General features: G+C 42.5%; 2 protein-coding genes across 9 annotated transcripts in view; one reads left to right on the forward strand and one right to left on the reverse strand.

The window, feature by feature from the left end:
* Window positions 1-745: 745 nt before the first annotated feature.
* Window positions 746-3,660, reverse strand: RPS27A (ribosomal protein S27a). The gene is made up of 6 exons (XM_010333594.2): window positions 3,563-3,660; window positions 3,399-3,469; window positions 2,864-2,918; window positions 2,104-2,189; window positions 1,391-1,522; window positions 746-923 (listed from the first exon to the last, which is right to left on the reverse strand). The coding sequence occupies exons 2-6, from the start codon at window positions 3,444-3,446 to the stop codon at window positions 774-776; spliced, it is 471 nt and encodes a 156-aa protein (XP_010331896.1). The 5' UTR covers window positions 3,447-3,469; window positions 3,563-3,660; the 3' UTR covers window positions 746-773.
* Window positions 3,661-3,946: 286 nt separating this feature from the next.
* CLHC1 (clathrin heavy chain linker domain containing 1) overlaps window positions 3,947-17,206 on the forward strand; it is a 65,200-nt gene continuing 51,940 nt past the window's right edge. For 2 of the 8 annotated variants that reach the window (XM_074400112.1, XM_074400120.1), the window contains exons 1-4: window positions 3,962-4,029; window positions 9,308-10,918; window positions 11,666-11,924; window positions 16,241-16,428. In XM_074400112.1, coding sequence (XP_074256213.1) covers window positions 11,748-11,924; window positions 16,241-16,428 — 365 coding nt within the window. In that variant the 5' untranslated portion in view covers window positions 3,962-4,029; window positions 9,308-10,918; window positions 11,666-11,747. The other 6 variants (XM_074400109.1, XM_074400129.1, XM_074400134.1 and 3 more) reach the window with 4 other exon arrangements.

Genomic DNA, 17,206 nt, shown 5'->3' on the forward strand with positions numbered 1-17,206 from the left:
CCACTGAAACCGAGACTCAGGATGCATTTTTTTTTTTTTTAAACAGGGTCTTGCTGTTGTCCAGGCTGAAGTGCAGTACATCGTAACTCCTGGGCTCAAAGGGATCCTTTTACCTCAACCTCCCCAGTAAGTGGGACCACACCTGGCTAACTTTTTTTTACCCTCAGAAGATGGGGGTCTTGCTATCGTGCCCAGGCTGGTCTTAAACTCCTGGACCTGGATGCAAGTGATCCTCCCAAAGCTTTGGGATTACAGGCATGAGCTACCAATCCCAGCCAGTATGCATTTTTGAGTTGGCAACTTTAGCCTTTAAGAGAACACTTACCACACAAACCTTGATTCTCAAAGGAAAACAGGAGATAGGCACTACTGGCCATTGAATGGGTGCAGGAAAGGGACAGAACTCATCACGTGACAGACCCCACAACAAAGACTTACCTATCCCTAAATGTCTGTTGTGCTGAGGTCCAGAAATGGATAGAAATACAAACTGGCTTCTATTTAGACAACTTACATTAAATAAACTTCTGCCAAAGTATAGGTAGCCTAAGAAGTTATTATGAATTGAAAATATCCAGACCTTTACAATTAGTTAGCACCTGGCAGGTATATAGAACCATTGGGTCACACAATCCCCAGAAGCACACTCACACAGTGACATCAGAACTACTAAAGGAAATGGTATGACCATCAATTTGGTGCTTAAAAATCATTCTTTAAAGCACTGCAATAATCCAACAATAAATGTTAGTTCATGTCTTTTATTAACTCAGTTACTTGTCTTCTGGTTTGTTGAAGCAGTAAGTCAGACAACACTTGCCACAATAATGTCTGTCAAAGTGGCTTGCCATAAACACTCCAGCACCACATTCATCAGAAGGGCACTCTCGACGAAGGCGACTAATTTTGCCATTCTCATCCACCTGAAAAGTACAAACTTGCTGTAAGATAATTTTACAACACATTCTGAAGTCTAATTTAACTGACTCAAAATATTTAAGTTTTTAGCTATATCATACTGGTAGTTTTAGTGCTTATAAACCAAAGCACCCTAAATTCTCACCAGTTATCACTACAATGAAAACATTCAGAAGTCTTGGGACTTTCAAACATTAAAGGCCAGCTTTCCAAGTGGTAAACGAAGGTAAGACCTGAACCCAGACCTAACTTTAAACTCAGAGCCCTATTATATAAGTGATTTCAAATATCAAACAAAAACCCCAGAAAGTCTGAATTTCCCATTTCCAGAATACTTCATTTAAACAAAAGTGGGATAATGTTGGATGCTTAATTAAGTCCAAGAAAATATTGACAAGTTACTATAAAGATTAAGTTTTCCAAATAAACCAAGACTTTGCTGACATTCTGCCCATCACTTTAACTGGCTCACCTTATAATATTTCAGAACAGCCAGCTTAACCTTCTTTCTCTTGTGCTTATTCTTCTTGGGAGTGGTGTAAGACTTCTTCTTCCTTTTCTTAGCACCACCACGAAGTCTCAACACAAGATGAAGAGTAGACTCCTGTTAATGGGAGAGAGAATAAAGCAAGCTTTCATGACTGCACTAAGAATGGGCACACCAATATCATGCATCGGATCTTGCTACCTCTATCCCAATAAAGTATCTGATTTTTAACTAACAGTTTATAGGGAGATTAAAGAATGCATTGAATTACACCATGGGATGCAACTTGCAAAATACATTTAAGAAACTATGGCAGTGCTTCAAGTATCAGTATAGGAGTCACCCAAAAAGCTATTGCTAATCTAATCCCATTCTCCCCACTTGTGTCCAAATGTCCAGAAAACAATGCAGGCAGTGGCTCACGTCTGCAACCCCAGCACTGGGAGGCCACGGTAGGAAGATCACTTTAGCCCAGGAGTCTTGAGACCAACCTAGGCATGCACGGAGGCATGTGCCTAATTAGCCCCAATTATAGGAGGCTGAGGTGGGAGGATCACCTGAGCCTGAAAGGTGAAGGTTGCAGTGACTGCACCACTCACTCCAACCTGGGTGACGGAGCCAGAGCCAGTCTCAAAAACAGTAGAATGAAAAATTTCCAAAATAAGATTTTAAGAGGCTGCTCCTTCCCCCAGACAGACCTTCTGAATGTTGTAGTCAGACAAAGTACGTCCATCTTCCAGTTGCTTGCCAGCAAAGATCAGTCTTTGCTGATCAGGAGGAATTCCTAATGAGAAAAAAAAAAAAAAAAAATCGAGTCACAGCACACCAAGCCTGATGTGCTCCACATTTATAAAGGTAACATCCCTTAATCAAATACATGATGATAACGGCTGATAATAAGCCCTTACTACAGGACATAGTTCTCAATCTTTGTACATTACATTTTACTGCATTTAATCTTAATGCCAATACTTGGCTGGGCGCCACGCCTCACGCCTGTAATCCCAGCACTTTGGGAGGCCGAGGTGAGCAGATCACTTGAGGTCCGGAATTCGAAAACAGCCTGGTCAACACGGTGAAACCCAGTCTCTACTACAAATACAAAAAATTAGCGAGGCGTGGTGGTGCACGCCTGTAAACCCCGTTACTCGGGAGCCTAAAGTTGCAGTGAGCCGAGACGCGCCACTGCACTCCAGCCTGGACGACAAAGCAGACTCCCTCTCACACCCAAAATAAGTAAGTGTCCAAATTCACACAAGTGAAATACACCTCAAGGATTCCAATCTAGGTACTGTGCTCCCGGATCATGAACATTTGTTTGCTGTGTTATTCCACAAGTATTACGCTTTGTCAATCTGACCCCTTCCCCTGCCTCACCAAGAGCAGACATGCCTAGCGCCTACTGGTAGGTTAACGTCTCCACAGGTTAATTTTTCTTAACTACAAAATATTATTTACCTTCCTTATCCTGGATCTTGGCCTTTACATTTTCTATCGTATCTGAGGGTTCAACCTGTAAGTGTTAAAATGAAAGTAGGCTGGTTACACATTAAGCAACTACAGGAGAACTCGTTTAATTCAAGCTGGTAATTACCAGTGAACCGAACCGGCGGCAGGGCTGAAAGCTACTCAAGGGAGCTGATTACCTATCCAGTGGGCAACCTCCCAAGTCTGCTCCCGGAGAGCACCTTCATCTCCCCAGCCCAGGGCGGGCGGCGGCTGCAGGGCCACATGTGCTCCCTCCTGGCAGGCGCAGCTCCTCCGCTTTAGCTAACTGGCCCGAACCCCTCGAGGGGCAAAAGGCCCAGCCTCTGGTCACCAAAAACCAGCTCTAGACCTTTGCTCAGCAAAAGATCCTCATTTCAGGGCTTAAATTTCAGAACCCAAATTCGTTCAGAATCATGGTCTAAGGCTTGGAAAGCAGCGCCAGTGCCAAAATCCACCTCAGGACCTTATTTGAACCCTAGCTTCCTCAGGACCACCTGACCCGTACCTCGAGGGTGATGGTCTTCCCCGTAAGGGTTTTCACGAAAATCTGCATTTTGATGGCGGCCCCACCTGAGGCTGAGGAAAAGGAAGAGACGGGTTAGGTCAGAGGACACAAATGCACGAGGCAAACGGCGCCTGCCCGAGAGCATGGGAAGAGGAGACACTCACCGCAGATGGCGGATCGAAAAGGAAGAACGCCGCGTAGGCTCACGGGGTTTCCCAGCGCCCCCGCCGAAGGACCCACCCCTTAGGCGACCACACCATATGCCCGACTGCCGTCTCAGCGACTGTCCAACCCGGTGCCAGACTGGAACGTAAACCTTGTTTCTCCTCTCCCTAGCCTGGGCTTATTTCTCACTTTAGCCTTCGGAATGCTTCCGAAATGGTAGGTTTAAACAACATAAAATATGTTTTAAAAAGGCTTTTCCCGCACAGTCAACGTGGCTAAGAGAGTCTTTAAAAGGAGGTGGGTCGATGGGGGCCCAGGAAGAGGGAGGAAATGGAAGTGTATTCTGGGAATTGTAGTTTTCCACTGCTTTCTTCTACCTTGGACTACTAGTCCCAAGATGCACTTCCCAGATTCCCTAGTTACTATCTCTAAGCACTGGAGTCGGTCTTTGGAGAAAGGGATTCAGGTGAGGACCGGCGGGAGGATGAAGCGGAATAACGCTTTCCCGAGCGTGGGATCGGGCCGGAAGTGACTAGGGGGAAAGGTTAAGGGGCGGGCAAAGAGTGCGGGGTGCGAAAGGTGTCCTTCACCCACTTGTAGAAACGATGAGGGGTACAGAATCAGTGATCTACCAGACGCTCCCTGGGCTTCCAAGGGAAGGGAATCTGCGTGGCCTGCTCCAGGCAAACGGAAAAATAGGTGAAATCTTCGGAAGCGGGGGTTCAGCCCTTTCTTGCCTGTAGCCCCTCCCTGCTTTCAACCTCCAAGTCTCTCCCAGCCCCAGCCTAGGGAAGAGTCTGGGTCTGGTGTGTCACTCCTTAGTGTGACACGCTCTAATATGTTGAAAATCTCAGGAGTTTTCAGATTTTCATATGAAGCCTTACGGAAAAGAAACTTGTAGAATGCTTATTTAGTTGTAGAAGTTTCAATTTTGGGCATTGGAAGTGTTGGATCTGAGAGGAAGTTTTTGGAGTATGGATGGGGTGCTTTTCCGGCAAGGAGGCCAGTTAGAAGCAAGTTGCCCCTGTCCTTTCTGCACTCCACGAACCAGAGTCCTTTCTGATGTACCCTCTTAATGTCTTCTGTATTTATTTATTCATCCTCTGCCGCCTGCGACCCCAGCCCCAAATTCAGACCTTAATTTTCCCTTGTAGGGGTTCAGTGTCTAACTCCTCTCTCCATTCTTTCCTCCTTTCTAACCTACCTTGACTATTGGCTCCAAATACTCATTCTAAAAAGTAAAAGTGATTATGTTATTATTCTACTTAAAATATCTCACCTTCAGGATACGATACAAATTTCTTAGAATGACATTCAGCCTCTGCCTTCCTTACAACCTAATCTGCTAAACACATTACTCTACTCTAAATTAGCTACTCTAAAAGAGCTACTCTAAATTAGCTCTTCAGTAAATCGAGCTAATTTAGTTTCCTGACTTACACTCTCCTCTGTTTTGGCATTTCTGAAGAATCCAATTGTTTCTTCTTGGAACATTTTTCATCCCATAGTCTGTCAACTAGTCTTTACCTTTACAACAAAATTTCCTAGAGCTGTTTGCAAACAGTGTCTCCAGTCTTCCCCTTCCATTGTCTGAACACACTCCTGTCAGGCTTCTGTCCCCGCCATTCTGATGGGATAGCTCTTGTGATGGTCACTGACGACCTCCATGTTACTAAATTAAATGGTCATTTCATCTTATTTGATCTGACAGCGGCATTTGACACAGTTGCTCATCCATTTCCCTTTGAAACCCTTTCTTTACCTGACTTCATCTCTTTCACTTTTCTGCCACCCTGGAGGCTCTTTTCCAGCCTCTTTTGCTGCCCCCTCTTGATCTGCCAGACCTCTAACCATGGAGTATCCCCAAGGCCCAGTCCCTGGGCCTCTGCTTTGTTAGCATTTTCTTAGTTATCTCATATTGTTTAATAACTTTTAAAGTATCCTCATATGCAAATGACTCATAAACTTATCTGTCACTCAGGCCACCTACCTCAACTTCATATTCACATATCCAGCTATCTACTCAGCATCTCTAATGGACAGGCCCCAAACTCTTAATCTCATGAAATTGCTCTTCCCATCTATATGTGGCAGTTTTCATTTCTCCAGTGACTGAGGCCAAAAACTTCATGGTCATTCTTGACTGCTCTTTTGTATCCCCCGTCTTATGTACCTTGGCACATCTTGGCTTTATTTTCAAAATATGTGCAGAACCCTTCCCACTACCTCCATTGTTACACCCTGATTCAAGCCACCATCATCTTTTGCCTTGATTATTGCAGTGCCTCCTAGCAGTACTTCCAGCTTTCACCCTTGCATCCTATAATGTGCTTTCCACAGAGCAGCAAGAACAATTCTTTGAAATGTGAGTCAGTTGTCACTTCTGCACACAGGCCTTGAAGGGCTTTGCATCTCACTCAGAGGAAAGCCTAAAGTCCTATGAGTGAGGCTCTTGCTCCAGCACTGTGGAACAAGTAAAGGCCACAGTCCGGTTTTGTTCCTCTTGCCAAGTCTGCCCAGAGAAAGGGACCTCTTTTACTAAACCGCACGGAAGTCCCCCGTGGGCCGATGGTAGTTCTGCCCTCTAGGCCCTACATCCTACATAATCTGGCAGTTAGCTCTCTGATCTCATCTCTTCTCTCCCATTCTCATTCTCTTCTAGCCCCATGGGCCCTCTTGCTGTTCCTCAAATGTGCTGTCCTACCCTAAGGCCTTTGGACTGGCTACTCTTTGCCTTAACTACTCTTCTCCCATGAATCTACATGACCTGCTATTTTCAGATTTCTGAAATGTCACCTTATCAGTGAGGTCTTTCATCTTTCCTGACTTACTGCCTTATGAAAAACAGTATCCTCCCACCTTTCTTACTCTCTATCTCCCATACCTTGTTTTATTTTTCTTTGTATAACTTAACCCTCATCAGTCATATTATATTTCTGTATATTTTTTCTTTTTCTTTTTCTTTTTTTTTTTTTTTTTTTGGAGAGATTCTTCCTCTGTCACCCAGGCTGGAGTGCAGTGGTGCGATCTTAGCCAACTGCAACCTCCGCCTCCCTGGTTCAAGTGATTCTTACACCTCAGCCACCTGAGTAGCTGGGATTACAGGTGTGAGCCACTGCACCCAGCTAAGTTTTGTATTTTTTAATAGAGACTGGGTTTTGCCATGTTGGTCAGGCTGACCTCGAACTCTTAACCTCAAGTGATACACCCGCCTTAGCTTTCCAAAGTGCTGGGATTACAGATGTGAGCTACCATGCCTGGCCTATTTTTTTCTCTTGTGTGTTGTCTGTCTCTACTTGAATATAACCTCTATGAGACTAGGGACTTTGTTTTGTTCAGTTCTGTATCTCCAGTGTTTAGAACAATGGCAGACAAACAATTAGTGCCCTCCAAATACTGAGGAAATAAATGCAGCACAACTTAAGCATTACCCCAGATTTTGTTTTACTAGATGTTTTCCCTGATGTTTCCTTGCCCCCTTCCACAGGCTAATGAGATGCCCCTCTGGCCTTCTGTGGCCTATTGTGCTCACCTCTGTCACACTGCCTTTTCTGCTCTGTAGAAGTGGCTCATATACTAGACCTGAAATGCTTGACTAGGAACCCTTGTTACTTGTCAACATATCACTAAATATCTAATATAAATGAATGAATGATAATCTTAGTTGGTTTATGTAACTCAGTGGCATTTTGTAGATGCTAAGGAACAATCACCTTAGCTGTGTTCTGGTTTGAGAATACCACAAGTCCAGTGTCTTATGAACCAACTGGATTATTGTTCAGTGATTATTGATTATTCAGCAAATACGTGTTTGCGTGCTGCTCTGCTAGGAACCGTATTACGCACTTGAATGCATATGGTGGAGGAGGGATAATGGGGAATGAGAACATTTTGTTTCCTGATCTTGTCAAGCTTACAGCCTAACAGACAGAATATAAACAGGAAGTCTGTAAGGCAGTGTGGTGGAAAGATAATACCATGATGGAGGAAGTGCATGGTATTATGGAGAACATAGAAATGGCATCTGACTGATTTTAAGGGAATCCAGGACAGCTTTCCTGAAACTGAAGAAAGATTAATAGCCAAGTGAATCAAAGTGGTAGTATGTATGTGTTTTGGGGATTGGGGGTAATACAGAAGGATGTTCTGCAGGGAGGGGTAGAGAATTATGTAAGATCCTAAGGTAGGGGAGCAAGTTCATGGAAGTGGGGATGGACATATGGGGCAAAGGACAGGGCCATGAAGAGAGTAAGTTTGGTTGGAGAACAAGAGTCCTTGGTTCCTGAAGGATACTAATAGGGCAGGTAAAGGAACTTGGATTTTATCCTAAGGGTAATACTGTAGGAAGCCACTGGTATCCAAATGTCACTGCCCACCTCACTAATGATTACACCGGTTTCTTCCTTCTTTTATTATTTGAAATTATTTATTTATAGTCTGTCTCCCCTACAAGATCATAAGCTCCAAGGAGCCAGGGACCTTATCTATCTTACTGCTGAATTCCTAGCTGTGAAACACTGCCTGGTGCTTTGTTGACACTCAATAAATACTGGCTGAATAAAGGAATTAAAAATACAAAATAAAAAAAATTTATTTCTCATTTAGGAAAACTTGATTCATTTATGAGTTATTCCCTTGCTGGAACTACTTTATATTAATTTATAAATTGACTCCAGTTCATCAACATGAAGATAAATCTGGTCTTTTAAACTTCAGAATTATTTTAGTGTCTCCTCTCCTAGTATATGGCTGTGGGCAGTATTTTTTGGCTATATATGTTATTTCAGATAACTAGATATCAGTTATATTACCAGAACATGATACAATAGATTTAGACATTTATTTATCATGGCATTGTTTGTAATAGTGAAAATAGCAGCCGAGTGCAGTGGCTCATGCCAGTAATTTCAGCACTTTGGGAGGCCAAAGTGGGCTGAGCACTTGAGGCCAGGAGTTCGAGACCAGCCTGGCCAACATGGTGAAACCCCATCTCTTCTAAAATTATAAAAAATTAGCCAGACGTGGTAGTCCACGCCTCTAGTTCCAGCTCCCTGGGAGGCTAAGGCAGGAGAATTGCTTGAATTCAGGAAGCAAAGGTTGCAGTGAGCCAAGCTCTGTAATCCCAGCACTTTGGGAGGCCAAGGCAGGCAGATCACTTGAGGTCAGGAGTTCAAGACCAGCCTGGCCAACATGGCATGAGCCACTGCACCTGGCCATGGTTTGCTCTTTCTATTGTAAACCATTTATATAGTATTTCTTTACATGAATTAATCCATTCTACTCTTGTTTAACATTTGGTTCTTTTGTTGTTGTTGTTTTAGATATTATGAATAAACCTTTACATGTCTTTTGGTGGCTATCCATTAATTTTTTTTTGTTATATTCTTACTTGATTTCATTTTGGTTTAAATGTGTTAATATGCCTATAAAGGCCGCCTTTACAGAGGAAGTATAACACACTCATCATACCAGCGAGTAGTGATAGAAAGCAGATGGGATGAAAAACAGAGATTATGAGTGCAATTGAAAAGCTTTCAGTTATAGAAATATAAAGAAAATGTGCTATAAATAAAAACAAATGTTCTAGTAAAATGCTATTTATGTAAGCTGGATGTGAGCCATGGCAGTGGATTCTGATATGAATAAAGTCCTGTAGAATGCTGAACAAAGAAGACAAAGAAGACAAATAAATGATTATACTGTAATCTTTGTGCTACTTCATTGATCATATTTCTGTTTGCTAGGTGTTATATATGGCTTTAATGTGAATGCGGGCAATGTTATCCAACAGCCAGCTGCTGTCAGTGAGTTTCCTTACAGAGAGACCATTGCAGCCACCTATGGTGCTCCATGGCTTCAACACAACATGGCATCTTCCCCCACATGCACCTGCTGGTGGCCTCTTAGGAGCTGTCCCACTGAAGGAGGTCATCCCTCTCAGTCACATCTGAGTAGCACTCACTCATGCCGCGGCCCTGAGGGGAACGCAGGGGCAACTGGCTGGGTTCCTGTCTGTCTGGCATCTGCCTTTGGACTACCTTCTTGGCATAGTTCCCTGGGCCTATGGCTGCTCCAAGCTGGGCTCCATCTCCCCTGAGCTGCAGTGCTGCTCCCAGTGGTCTAGAAACAAGGCTGGCACGGCAGCTCCCAGCTTAGCAGCATCCCTGGTACAGGGTGGCCTAGGAGCTCTGTGCAGGGTGCTGCCCGATGACCCAGCCCTGGCCGCACTCACCTCCGAGAACCCAGCTGGCTAGGGGGCCTCTAACGGAGCTTTCCTTTTCTTCAAGTCTTGCGGAATTTCTGGAGGAAAAGCACTAATGTTCTCCTGGACACAAGGGAGGCAGACTCTCTTGGAGTAGAATAAACTGTACTCCTTTCCAGTCTTCCTTTCCCAGCTTCTCCTGGACCGAGAGCTCCTCCATGAGCCTCAGACACTCCCTACACCACCCTGCGGAGGCTCCCTCCGTCGTGGCCCATCTGGTCCCTCTGGCTGTTGATACAGCTCCCCTGTGTGCACATCACCCTGTGGCAGATGCTCCGGGACTTCTCAGACTCCGGGATCACTCTGAGTACATTGGCCATGCAGCCTGCTGGAGAAACTGCAGCGTGAACCTAGAACCCCAGGGATCTCCTTGTCGGAGGTGCAGGGATCCTTCATGACAAAGCTTTCCTTCAAGAGGACCATCGACTGGGTGTCGGGGGGCTTCTGCCCCACGTAGCTGTGCGGAGCTGTCAAGGCAGACTTCACACTCCCAGAGGACGCCACTCTGCGTGGGACGCCATCCAGCCCCTTCTTTGACTGTGGAATCAAGTACAACGTTATCAGCTGGCCCATGGCTCCTGGCTGTGACCTCCTCTCGCCTGAACTGAGGTGGTGTGTAAGGGGGTATGGTATGGGCTTTGCCGCTGGGTGACCCCAGATGCAACTCCAGGAAGCATGGGTTACCAATGACTAATGGTTACGATCGGTCTGGTGCGGTGACTTAACGCCTGTAACCCCAGCAGGTGTTTGGGAGGCCGAGGCGGGGCGGATTGCCTGAGCTTAGGAGTTCGAGACCAGCCTGGGCAACATGGTGAAATCTTTGTCTCCACTAAAATATCAAAAATTAGCCGGGCATGGTGGTGTGCTCCTGTAGTGCCAGCTACTTCGGAAGCCGAGGCAGGAGAATCGCTTGAACTCGGGAGGCGGAGCTTGGAGTTAGCCAAGATCGAGCCACTGCAATACCGCCTGAGTGACAGAGCGATACTGTGTCTCAGAAAAAAACAAAAGTGCGTGAACCTGATCCTGCTTCTCTTCTGCACACTGGGGCGTCCTAGGCCCCTGCCGTGGGGCGGCGCCCTGTCAGCAGAGGCGGGTAAGTGGGTTCGGGGAGCTGGTGGTCCCCGTGAGCCTCGGCGCGCCCTTTCTCGCCCTAGCGCCGCCCGAGGTCAGGGAGGACGGTCCGCGAGCGCGACCACCGCTCCTCCGTGGCATCCCCAAAGCCGAGAGCGCCGGCGTGGAACTCAGTCCCCGCAGCGTGCTCGCCCTTCCCGCCGTCCATGGTTCTTTACTGAAAGTAGTGTAAAACAGCTGCTTGAAAACTATTCTCTGAAAAATTCTGTTATTTTTGACATCGAGGGATGGATTTTAGCAGAACTCTCTTTTTGCTTGGTACTTTAATATTAAAGATGAGGATTATAATAAAGTTTATTATTTATAGCTATTGTGTGCTGGATGAAACTAGGCCAGATAAGCGCCGGGGTAGTAAAGTATTTGACCTTGTTTGTGTCAAGAGGCTTACAAACTAGTTTTTCCACATGACACAAATAGATATAAAATACCAAACCGTCTATTAGAAAGCCTGAATTAGCGTAAGAGACCATCAGTTATACGATACATATGAGGAATTGTGCATAGTTCGGAAGAGAAGAGCTCTTAGTTGACTGGTGTTTGGTACTTCTGTTGTGGCAGTGAAATAGCACAGACCTTTTAATACATAGGTTGAAGTGTTTATCACAGAGACAGATGGGCAATTTTTCCTGAAATAAATATAAATTTTAGATCAATATTTGACTTAATTTAAAATGATTATGTTAATTGCTGCTCTTTTTTTTTCTTTCAGACTTATCAAAGATTTGACTTTGTTGCAAGAGCAGGTCAAGATTTAACTTTTCTCCAGTGAACAAGTGTGCAGATTGTCACCTATGTCAGTCTATCAAATAAGAAAACATGCAGTTCTCCCACCTATCGTTTGCCGAAGTGACAAGGAATTTTTGGAAAGTATGCAAAGATACATAATCACAGAAACTGAAAGACTGGGCTGTAATGAGGAAGGACCTGCTGATGAATATTACATCATATACCGAAATGTTTTTGACAAGGTATCATAATGCTCTTAGGACAATTAAGTTTTCATGAAGAGAGCAATGATCTGTCTTGACAACCAATATTCCTGCCCTAGTATCACCACCGTTTGAGTGATCACATTCCACTTGCCGATTTTGAGAAGTTCATCTAATTTCTCAGAAAGGCCTGAATGGGAAAAATGCAATTCTAGATTTCTGTTTCCTGACTGTGAATGAGTGTTTCATTTACTTTAGCTTGAGACCAGATTGTAAGTTTTCTTTATATGTTTTTTAAAGACAGAGTTTCACTCTATCACCCAGGCTGGAGTATAGTGGCACACTTATAGCTCATTGTAACCTCAAACACCTGGGCTCAAGTGATCCTCCTGCCTCAGCCTCCTGTATAGCTAGGACTACAGGCTTGTGCCACCACTCCTGACTAATTTTTTAAATTTTCAGTAGAGAGAAGATCTCTATGTTGCTAGGCTGGTCTTGCACTCCTGGCCTCAAGTAATCCTTCTATTTTGGCCTCCCAAAGTGCTGGGATTACAGGCATGAACTACTGGTGCCTAGCCTAGACTCTCAGTTTTTGATCAACTGCCTGACTGTATGCACCCTCTGATAATAATTTTGACCTTTTCATCTGAGAGTATCTGATTTATTAGGATTTGGGCTGCAAGTAGGAACATGGTACATCCTTGTTATTTTGAGTTTGTTTGTGGTATCATTAAATTATTGGTTAAGATTTGATCTACCATTAAACTGAGGTTCCTTGTAGATTGGAGTTCTGTCTACAACTATCTAGTTATGGTTTATAAGGAATTAGACTGGACTTAATGTTGGAAATACGGAGATCAGCTTACAAAATGCTGTGACTTTGTGGAACATATTTGATTTTGCTTTTTAATGTTTTAGAAATACCTATTATCCTTCTAAACAATTGCGGTTTTCATGTAACTCTTTTTTTCATGTAACTCTTTTTTCCCACCTTATCCCTAGAAGATATCCTAACAGTAAAGTAAATGAAATCAGCATCTTTCCTTTTTGCCACAGGAAGTACTTGCCTTAAGACTTCAGTAAACTGTTAGTCTCTGAGAAAAACAGCCACAGGCAAAATAGAAACTCAGTCTTTTGTTTGATCTTTAAACATTACACACTATGACCCTTATTTCTCCTCTAAATAAAAACCTAATGCCTCATGCTAAGGGAAAGTGAGCATAAGATAGTGATATATACCTACCAGTAGAATAAGGAAAGTTGATACATATCCATAGGAGTATAAAATAGAGAGGCAGAGTCTTTCCTTCCTTTTACATCATACAGAAAATCTGTCTTTTAGAATTGGTACGTTGGCAGGTTAGCTTCATTTTATATGCTGTTTGATCAATGATACTGCTTTTGTTTTAGTTATTAAGGAATGTATTGAACGAATGTTTAAATAAAGGTAATATATTGAATAGGTTTTATAACTATCAAGAGTCATGCTGTGACTCTACCTGTGTGAAATTAGCAAAGGAAAGTCATAACTGTAATGTGTTTATCTTTGCATGCTCAAGTGCTAACACTTGTCAGTGTTTTTCTTAAGTGAAGAGCTGTCTGCTTTACACTAATGTAGTTATAGTGAAGTCATTTTGGAGGTATTGTTGGTAAATTTAATTCTTAGAGAAAACATGCAATGTTAAATAGAAAATAATATTGATTATAATCCATGTTTCTTTTCTCCTGGTGAGGAGAAAAAATTTCCATTTGTGCTATTTGCACATTGCATAATTGTAAATTTTACATTGTAAAGAATTCCGTTTTTCAGGACTGAGAGGGGATCTAGAAATGGAAATCATTTGATACTTTGAGAAACTTTTCTTCTAGCTTCTTAATAACAGATAATTTACCTCTTTCATTTTCACATTATTTTTAGCACGTTGTTAATGAACTATTAATGACTATCTTCTTTAATCTTCTTTGATCTTAGAAGGAACTAGTTGGGCAGAAGATAAAAGTGTCAGCTTGCATCTCTGGGTACTTGGAATCAGGGAACAAATGCCAAATTGTGTTTAAAATCAAGGAGAGATAGTTTAACCTGGAGAATCATACCTGAATCAAAGTAAGGAGGTCTTGAGATTCATAACAAGAGTTGGGGGTGGATTGTAGGATAAGCCAAAAACCTAGTAAGCAAAGAAGACCAAAGCTCCGAAGAATGAGCTTCTTTAGAAATGGATGACTTACTGGGCTGGCTGCAGTAGCTCATGCCCGTAATCTCTGAACTTTGAGAGCCTTGGTAGGAGAATTGCTTGAGGCTAAGAGTTTGAGATCAGCCTGGGCAACATAGCAAGACTCTGTCTCTACTAAAAAAGAAAAAGGGGGCAGGGATATGGAGGTAGCTGGACTCTGTAAAGCGGCTGATGTTTTGTGTTCCTATAGCATATTGTACAGGTAGTTCAGATGCATATGCAGGAGCTGAGGTGGAATGAAAACCATTCCTCTTCTCCCTCAGACCCCTGTACCTGGTAAGTATAGCTATGGTCATTTTCTTGGATTTTATAGCAACCTTAATGCAGTGGTCTCAAACTTAAATGCCTGTAGAAGCCAGCAAGGTAATATAAAAGAGTTAAGTAGGCTGGCTATAAGACAATAAGGAATGGTGGGGATTGTGGTAAAATGAAAAACCAACTTAACTGAAAGCTCCAGCTATCATTGCCATTAAGGAATAGGCGTTTCATGTTGGTAGATTTTTCAGAGAGTTTTCAAGAGAAGCTGAAAATGTGGTTTTGGGATGAAGTTTCCTAAATTTTAAAATATTTTGTTGGTTAAGCAAAATTGCCAGCTGTATTCAACCTGTGGTGTGTCAGTTTGCATCTTCTACTTTAGCGTGTTTTCTGTGCATTCTTAAAGGTTCCCATGAGTGCTCTTCTGGAATCTGTTTCTTCTAGCAAACAGACATTGGAGCTGATCCTGATACCACTGCATATTTATTATCTACTCATTAATGTATCTGAGTTGTCTTAGATTGTTGGAGCGCACCCTGTTGCTCCTGGCCACAGATTGGAAAAGCCACAGATTGATAACCTCTATTTTGTCAAAGGTTCTTGATTTGGGTGGATAGGTAGTATAGTCATGTCATAAAGACCACCAGGATCACCAACTCAAATACCCTCTCCTGGCACTTGCCAGGAGATCAATGATCTTTTTATATTATTTGTTGATAGACTAGATGCCTTCCTAGATACTTTTTCTAGATATTGCCTAGGTAAAGAAAGCCAGTGGGGGATACCAGAGGCTAGAGATGTAGCAGGAATAGAAAGCATAATTGCAGCTTTCAGAGAAAATTAGGGATTAATCCTGTCTATTCTCCATATTCATCAATCCCTTCTGAAATCTTTATGTGCAGAATTTGGAAACCACACATTATTTATAACTTTTCTGATTTTATTTTTGACTTATTTAAAAATGTTTCCTTATTTTTGCATGGGTAATGCGTATATAAGATTAACAAAACATAAACGACTAAATAAACCAGTAAAGGAGATTGTGTAATGGAAAGTCTGGCCCTTCTCATCTCCGATTCTATTTCTCCTATCCTCCTCTGCAGGCACCCAGTGTGTCTGTTTTCTTCTGTTATCTTTCCAGAGATGTTTATTTTTTTGTGCTGAAACACCATTTGAAGCCATGAATGTAGAGTGATGAGGGATTTTTTTACAGTTGCCCATGAAATCCTGGGAATAGAAATGCAATTAGATATTGAGAATATTGATGAGTCAGTAGGAGCTGACTGGTTTGAAAAATAAGGAGGTGAAGAGAATCCAGGATTTTAAGGTTTAAATGAAGTTAGAGACTAGATTTGGAGGGAGTAAGAGAAGATACAGAATTATATTTAAAAGTTTCAGAACTGGGAAAATTAGAACTGGTATTAGTTTTAACTGAAATCATATGTATGTGTTCATACCAAGGAGAACAAAAATCTGTTCTTTTTTTCCTCTAATATTTAAACTCTGCATTATCTGTTGTAATCATCCACAAAGAGCACATATTTAGTAAATTTTGCCTTTAGTGTCCAATTACGTTTGAGCTTGCTGTAAAGTTTTTAGATTTCTAATTGCTAATCATGTTTCGTTAAAAAAATAATAATCTGTAATGGCTGGGCACGGTGCCTCATGCCTATAATCCCAGCAGTTTGGGAGGCCAAGGCAGGTGGATCACAAGGTCAGGAGTTTGAGACAAGCCTGACCAATGTGGTGAAACCCCGTCTCTTTAAAAAAAAAAAAAAAAAAAAAATCTGTAATGTTATTTGTAAGACTTTCAATCTATGGTCTTCTAGAAAACAAATCAATACCATAGGCAAAAAAATAATATTTCAGGTAATTGAGCATGCCACTGCATACAAATCCATTCTTACTTCAATCAAGAAAGAATATGATGCCTTTATTGAGACAATAAAGAAAAGCCGAAGAACTGCAGTCTGCCTTCATGGAAAACTTAAAGGTTTGGCAGCAGAGCCTACAGCTTTGGTATATCACAGGAAAAGAACAATCCAACTTGAAGCAAAGTAAGTATTTTAATAACTAGCCCAAAAGATGGGTAGTTGTAGCTTGATTATAGTAACTAGCCAGTGTAATTCTAGACAGTGGTTTTTAGTCTTACTGAATTTCAATTTTATTTAAATGCTATATTTTTATATTACCTCCTCTTAGTAACTGAAATTACTGTATTGTTTACTTATTTCAATTAAAAAACATTACTTTTGCTTGAGAACTTTTATGGCACCTGTTAGTATAATTTTTTTTTTCTTTTTTGAGACAAGGTTTCACTCTTGTTGCCCAGGGTGGAGTGCGGTGGTGCAATCTTGGCTCACTGCAACCTCTGCCTCCTGGTCTTAAGCAATTGTCCTTCCTCAGCCTCCTGAATAGCTGGGACTACAGGTGCATGCCATCATGACCGGCTAAATTTTTTTAATATTAAAAATAGAGATGGGGTCTCACTTATGTTGCCCAAGCTGGTCTCAAACTGCTGGGTCCAAGCAATCCTCCTGCCTTGGCCTCCCAAAGTGCTAGGATTACAGGTGTGAACCACTCTGCCCAGCCAAAAGGCAAGAGTGGGCAATTATAGTTTTTTGGTTTTTTTTTTTTTGAGACACAGTCTCACCCTGTCACCCAGGCTGGAGTGCAATGGCACGATCTCTGCTGACTGCAACCTTCACCCCCTGGGTTCAAGCAATTCTCCTGCCTCAGCCTCCTGAGTAGTTGGGATTACAGGTGCATACATCACACCTGGCTAATTTTTTGTATTTTTCGTAGAGACTGGGTTTCACCATGTTGGCCAGGTGG

Source organism: Saimiri boliviensis, chromosome 1, assembly GCF_048565385.1.
Source record: "Saimiri boliviensis isolate mSaiBol1 chromosome 1, mSaiBol1.pri, whole genome shotgun sequence".
Classification (NCBI taxonomy): domain Eukaryota; kingdom Metazoa; phylum Chordata; class Mammalia; order Primates; family Cebidae; genus Saimiri; species Saimiri boliviensis.

Excerpts from the sequence above, each read along its gene's own strand:
- RPS27A (XM_010333594.2), bottom strand. The coding sequence starts at position 3,446 with ATGCAGATTTTCGTGAAAACCCTTACGGGGAAGACCATCACCCTCGAG. Across the intron at positions 1,523-2,103 it reads CTGACTACAACATTCAGAAG|GAGTCTACTCTTCATCTTGT; the intron begins GTCTGTCTGGGG and ends TCCCATTAACAG. Across the intron at positions 924-1,390 it reads CTGTTCTGAAATATTATAAG|GTGGATGAGAATGGCAAAAT; the intron begins GTGAGCCAGTTA and ends TGTACTTTTCAG.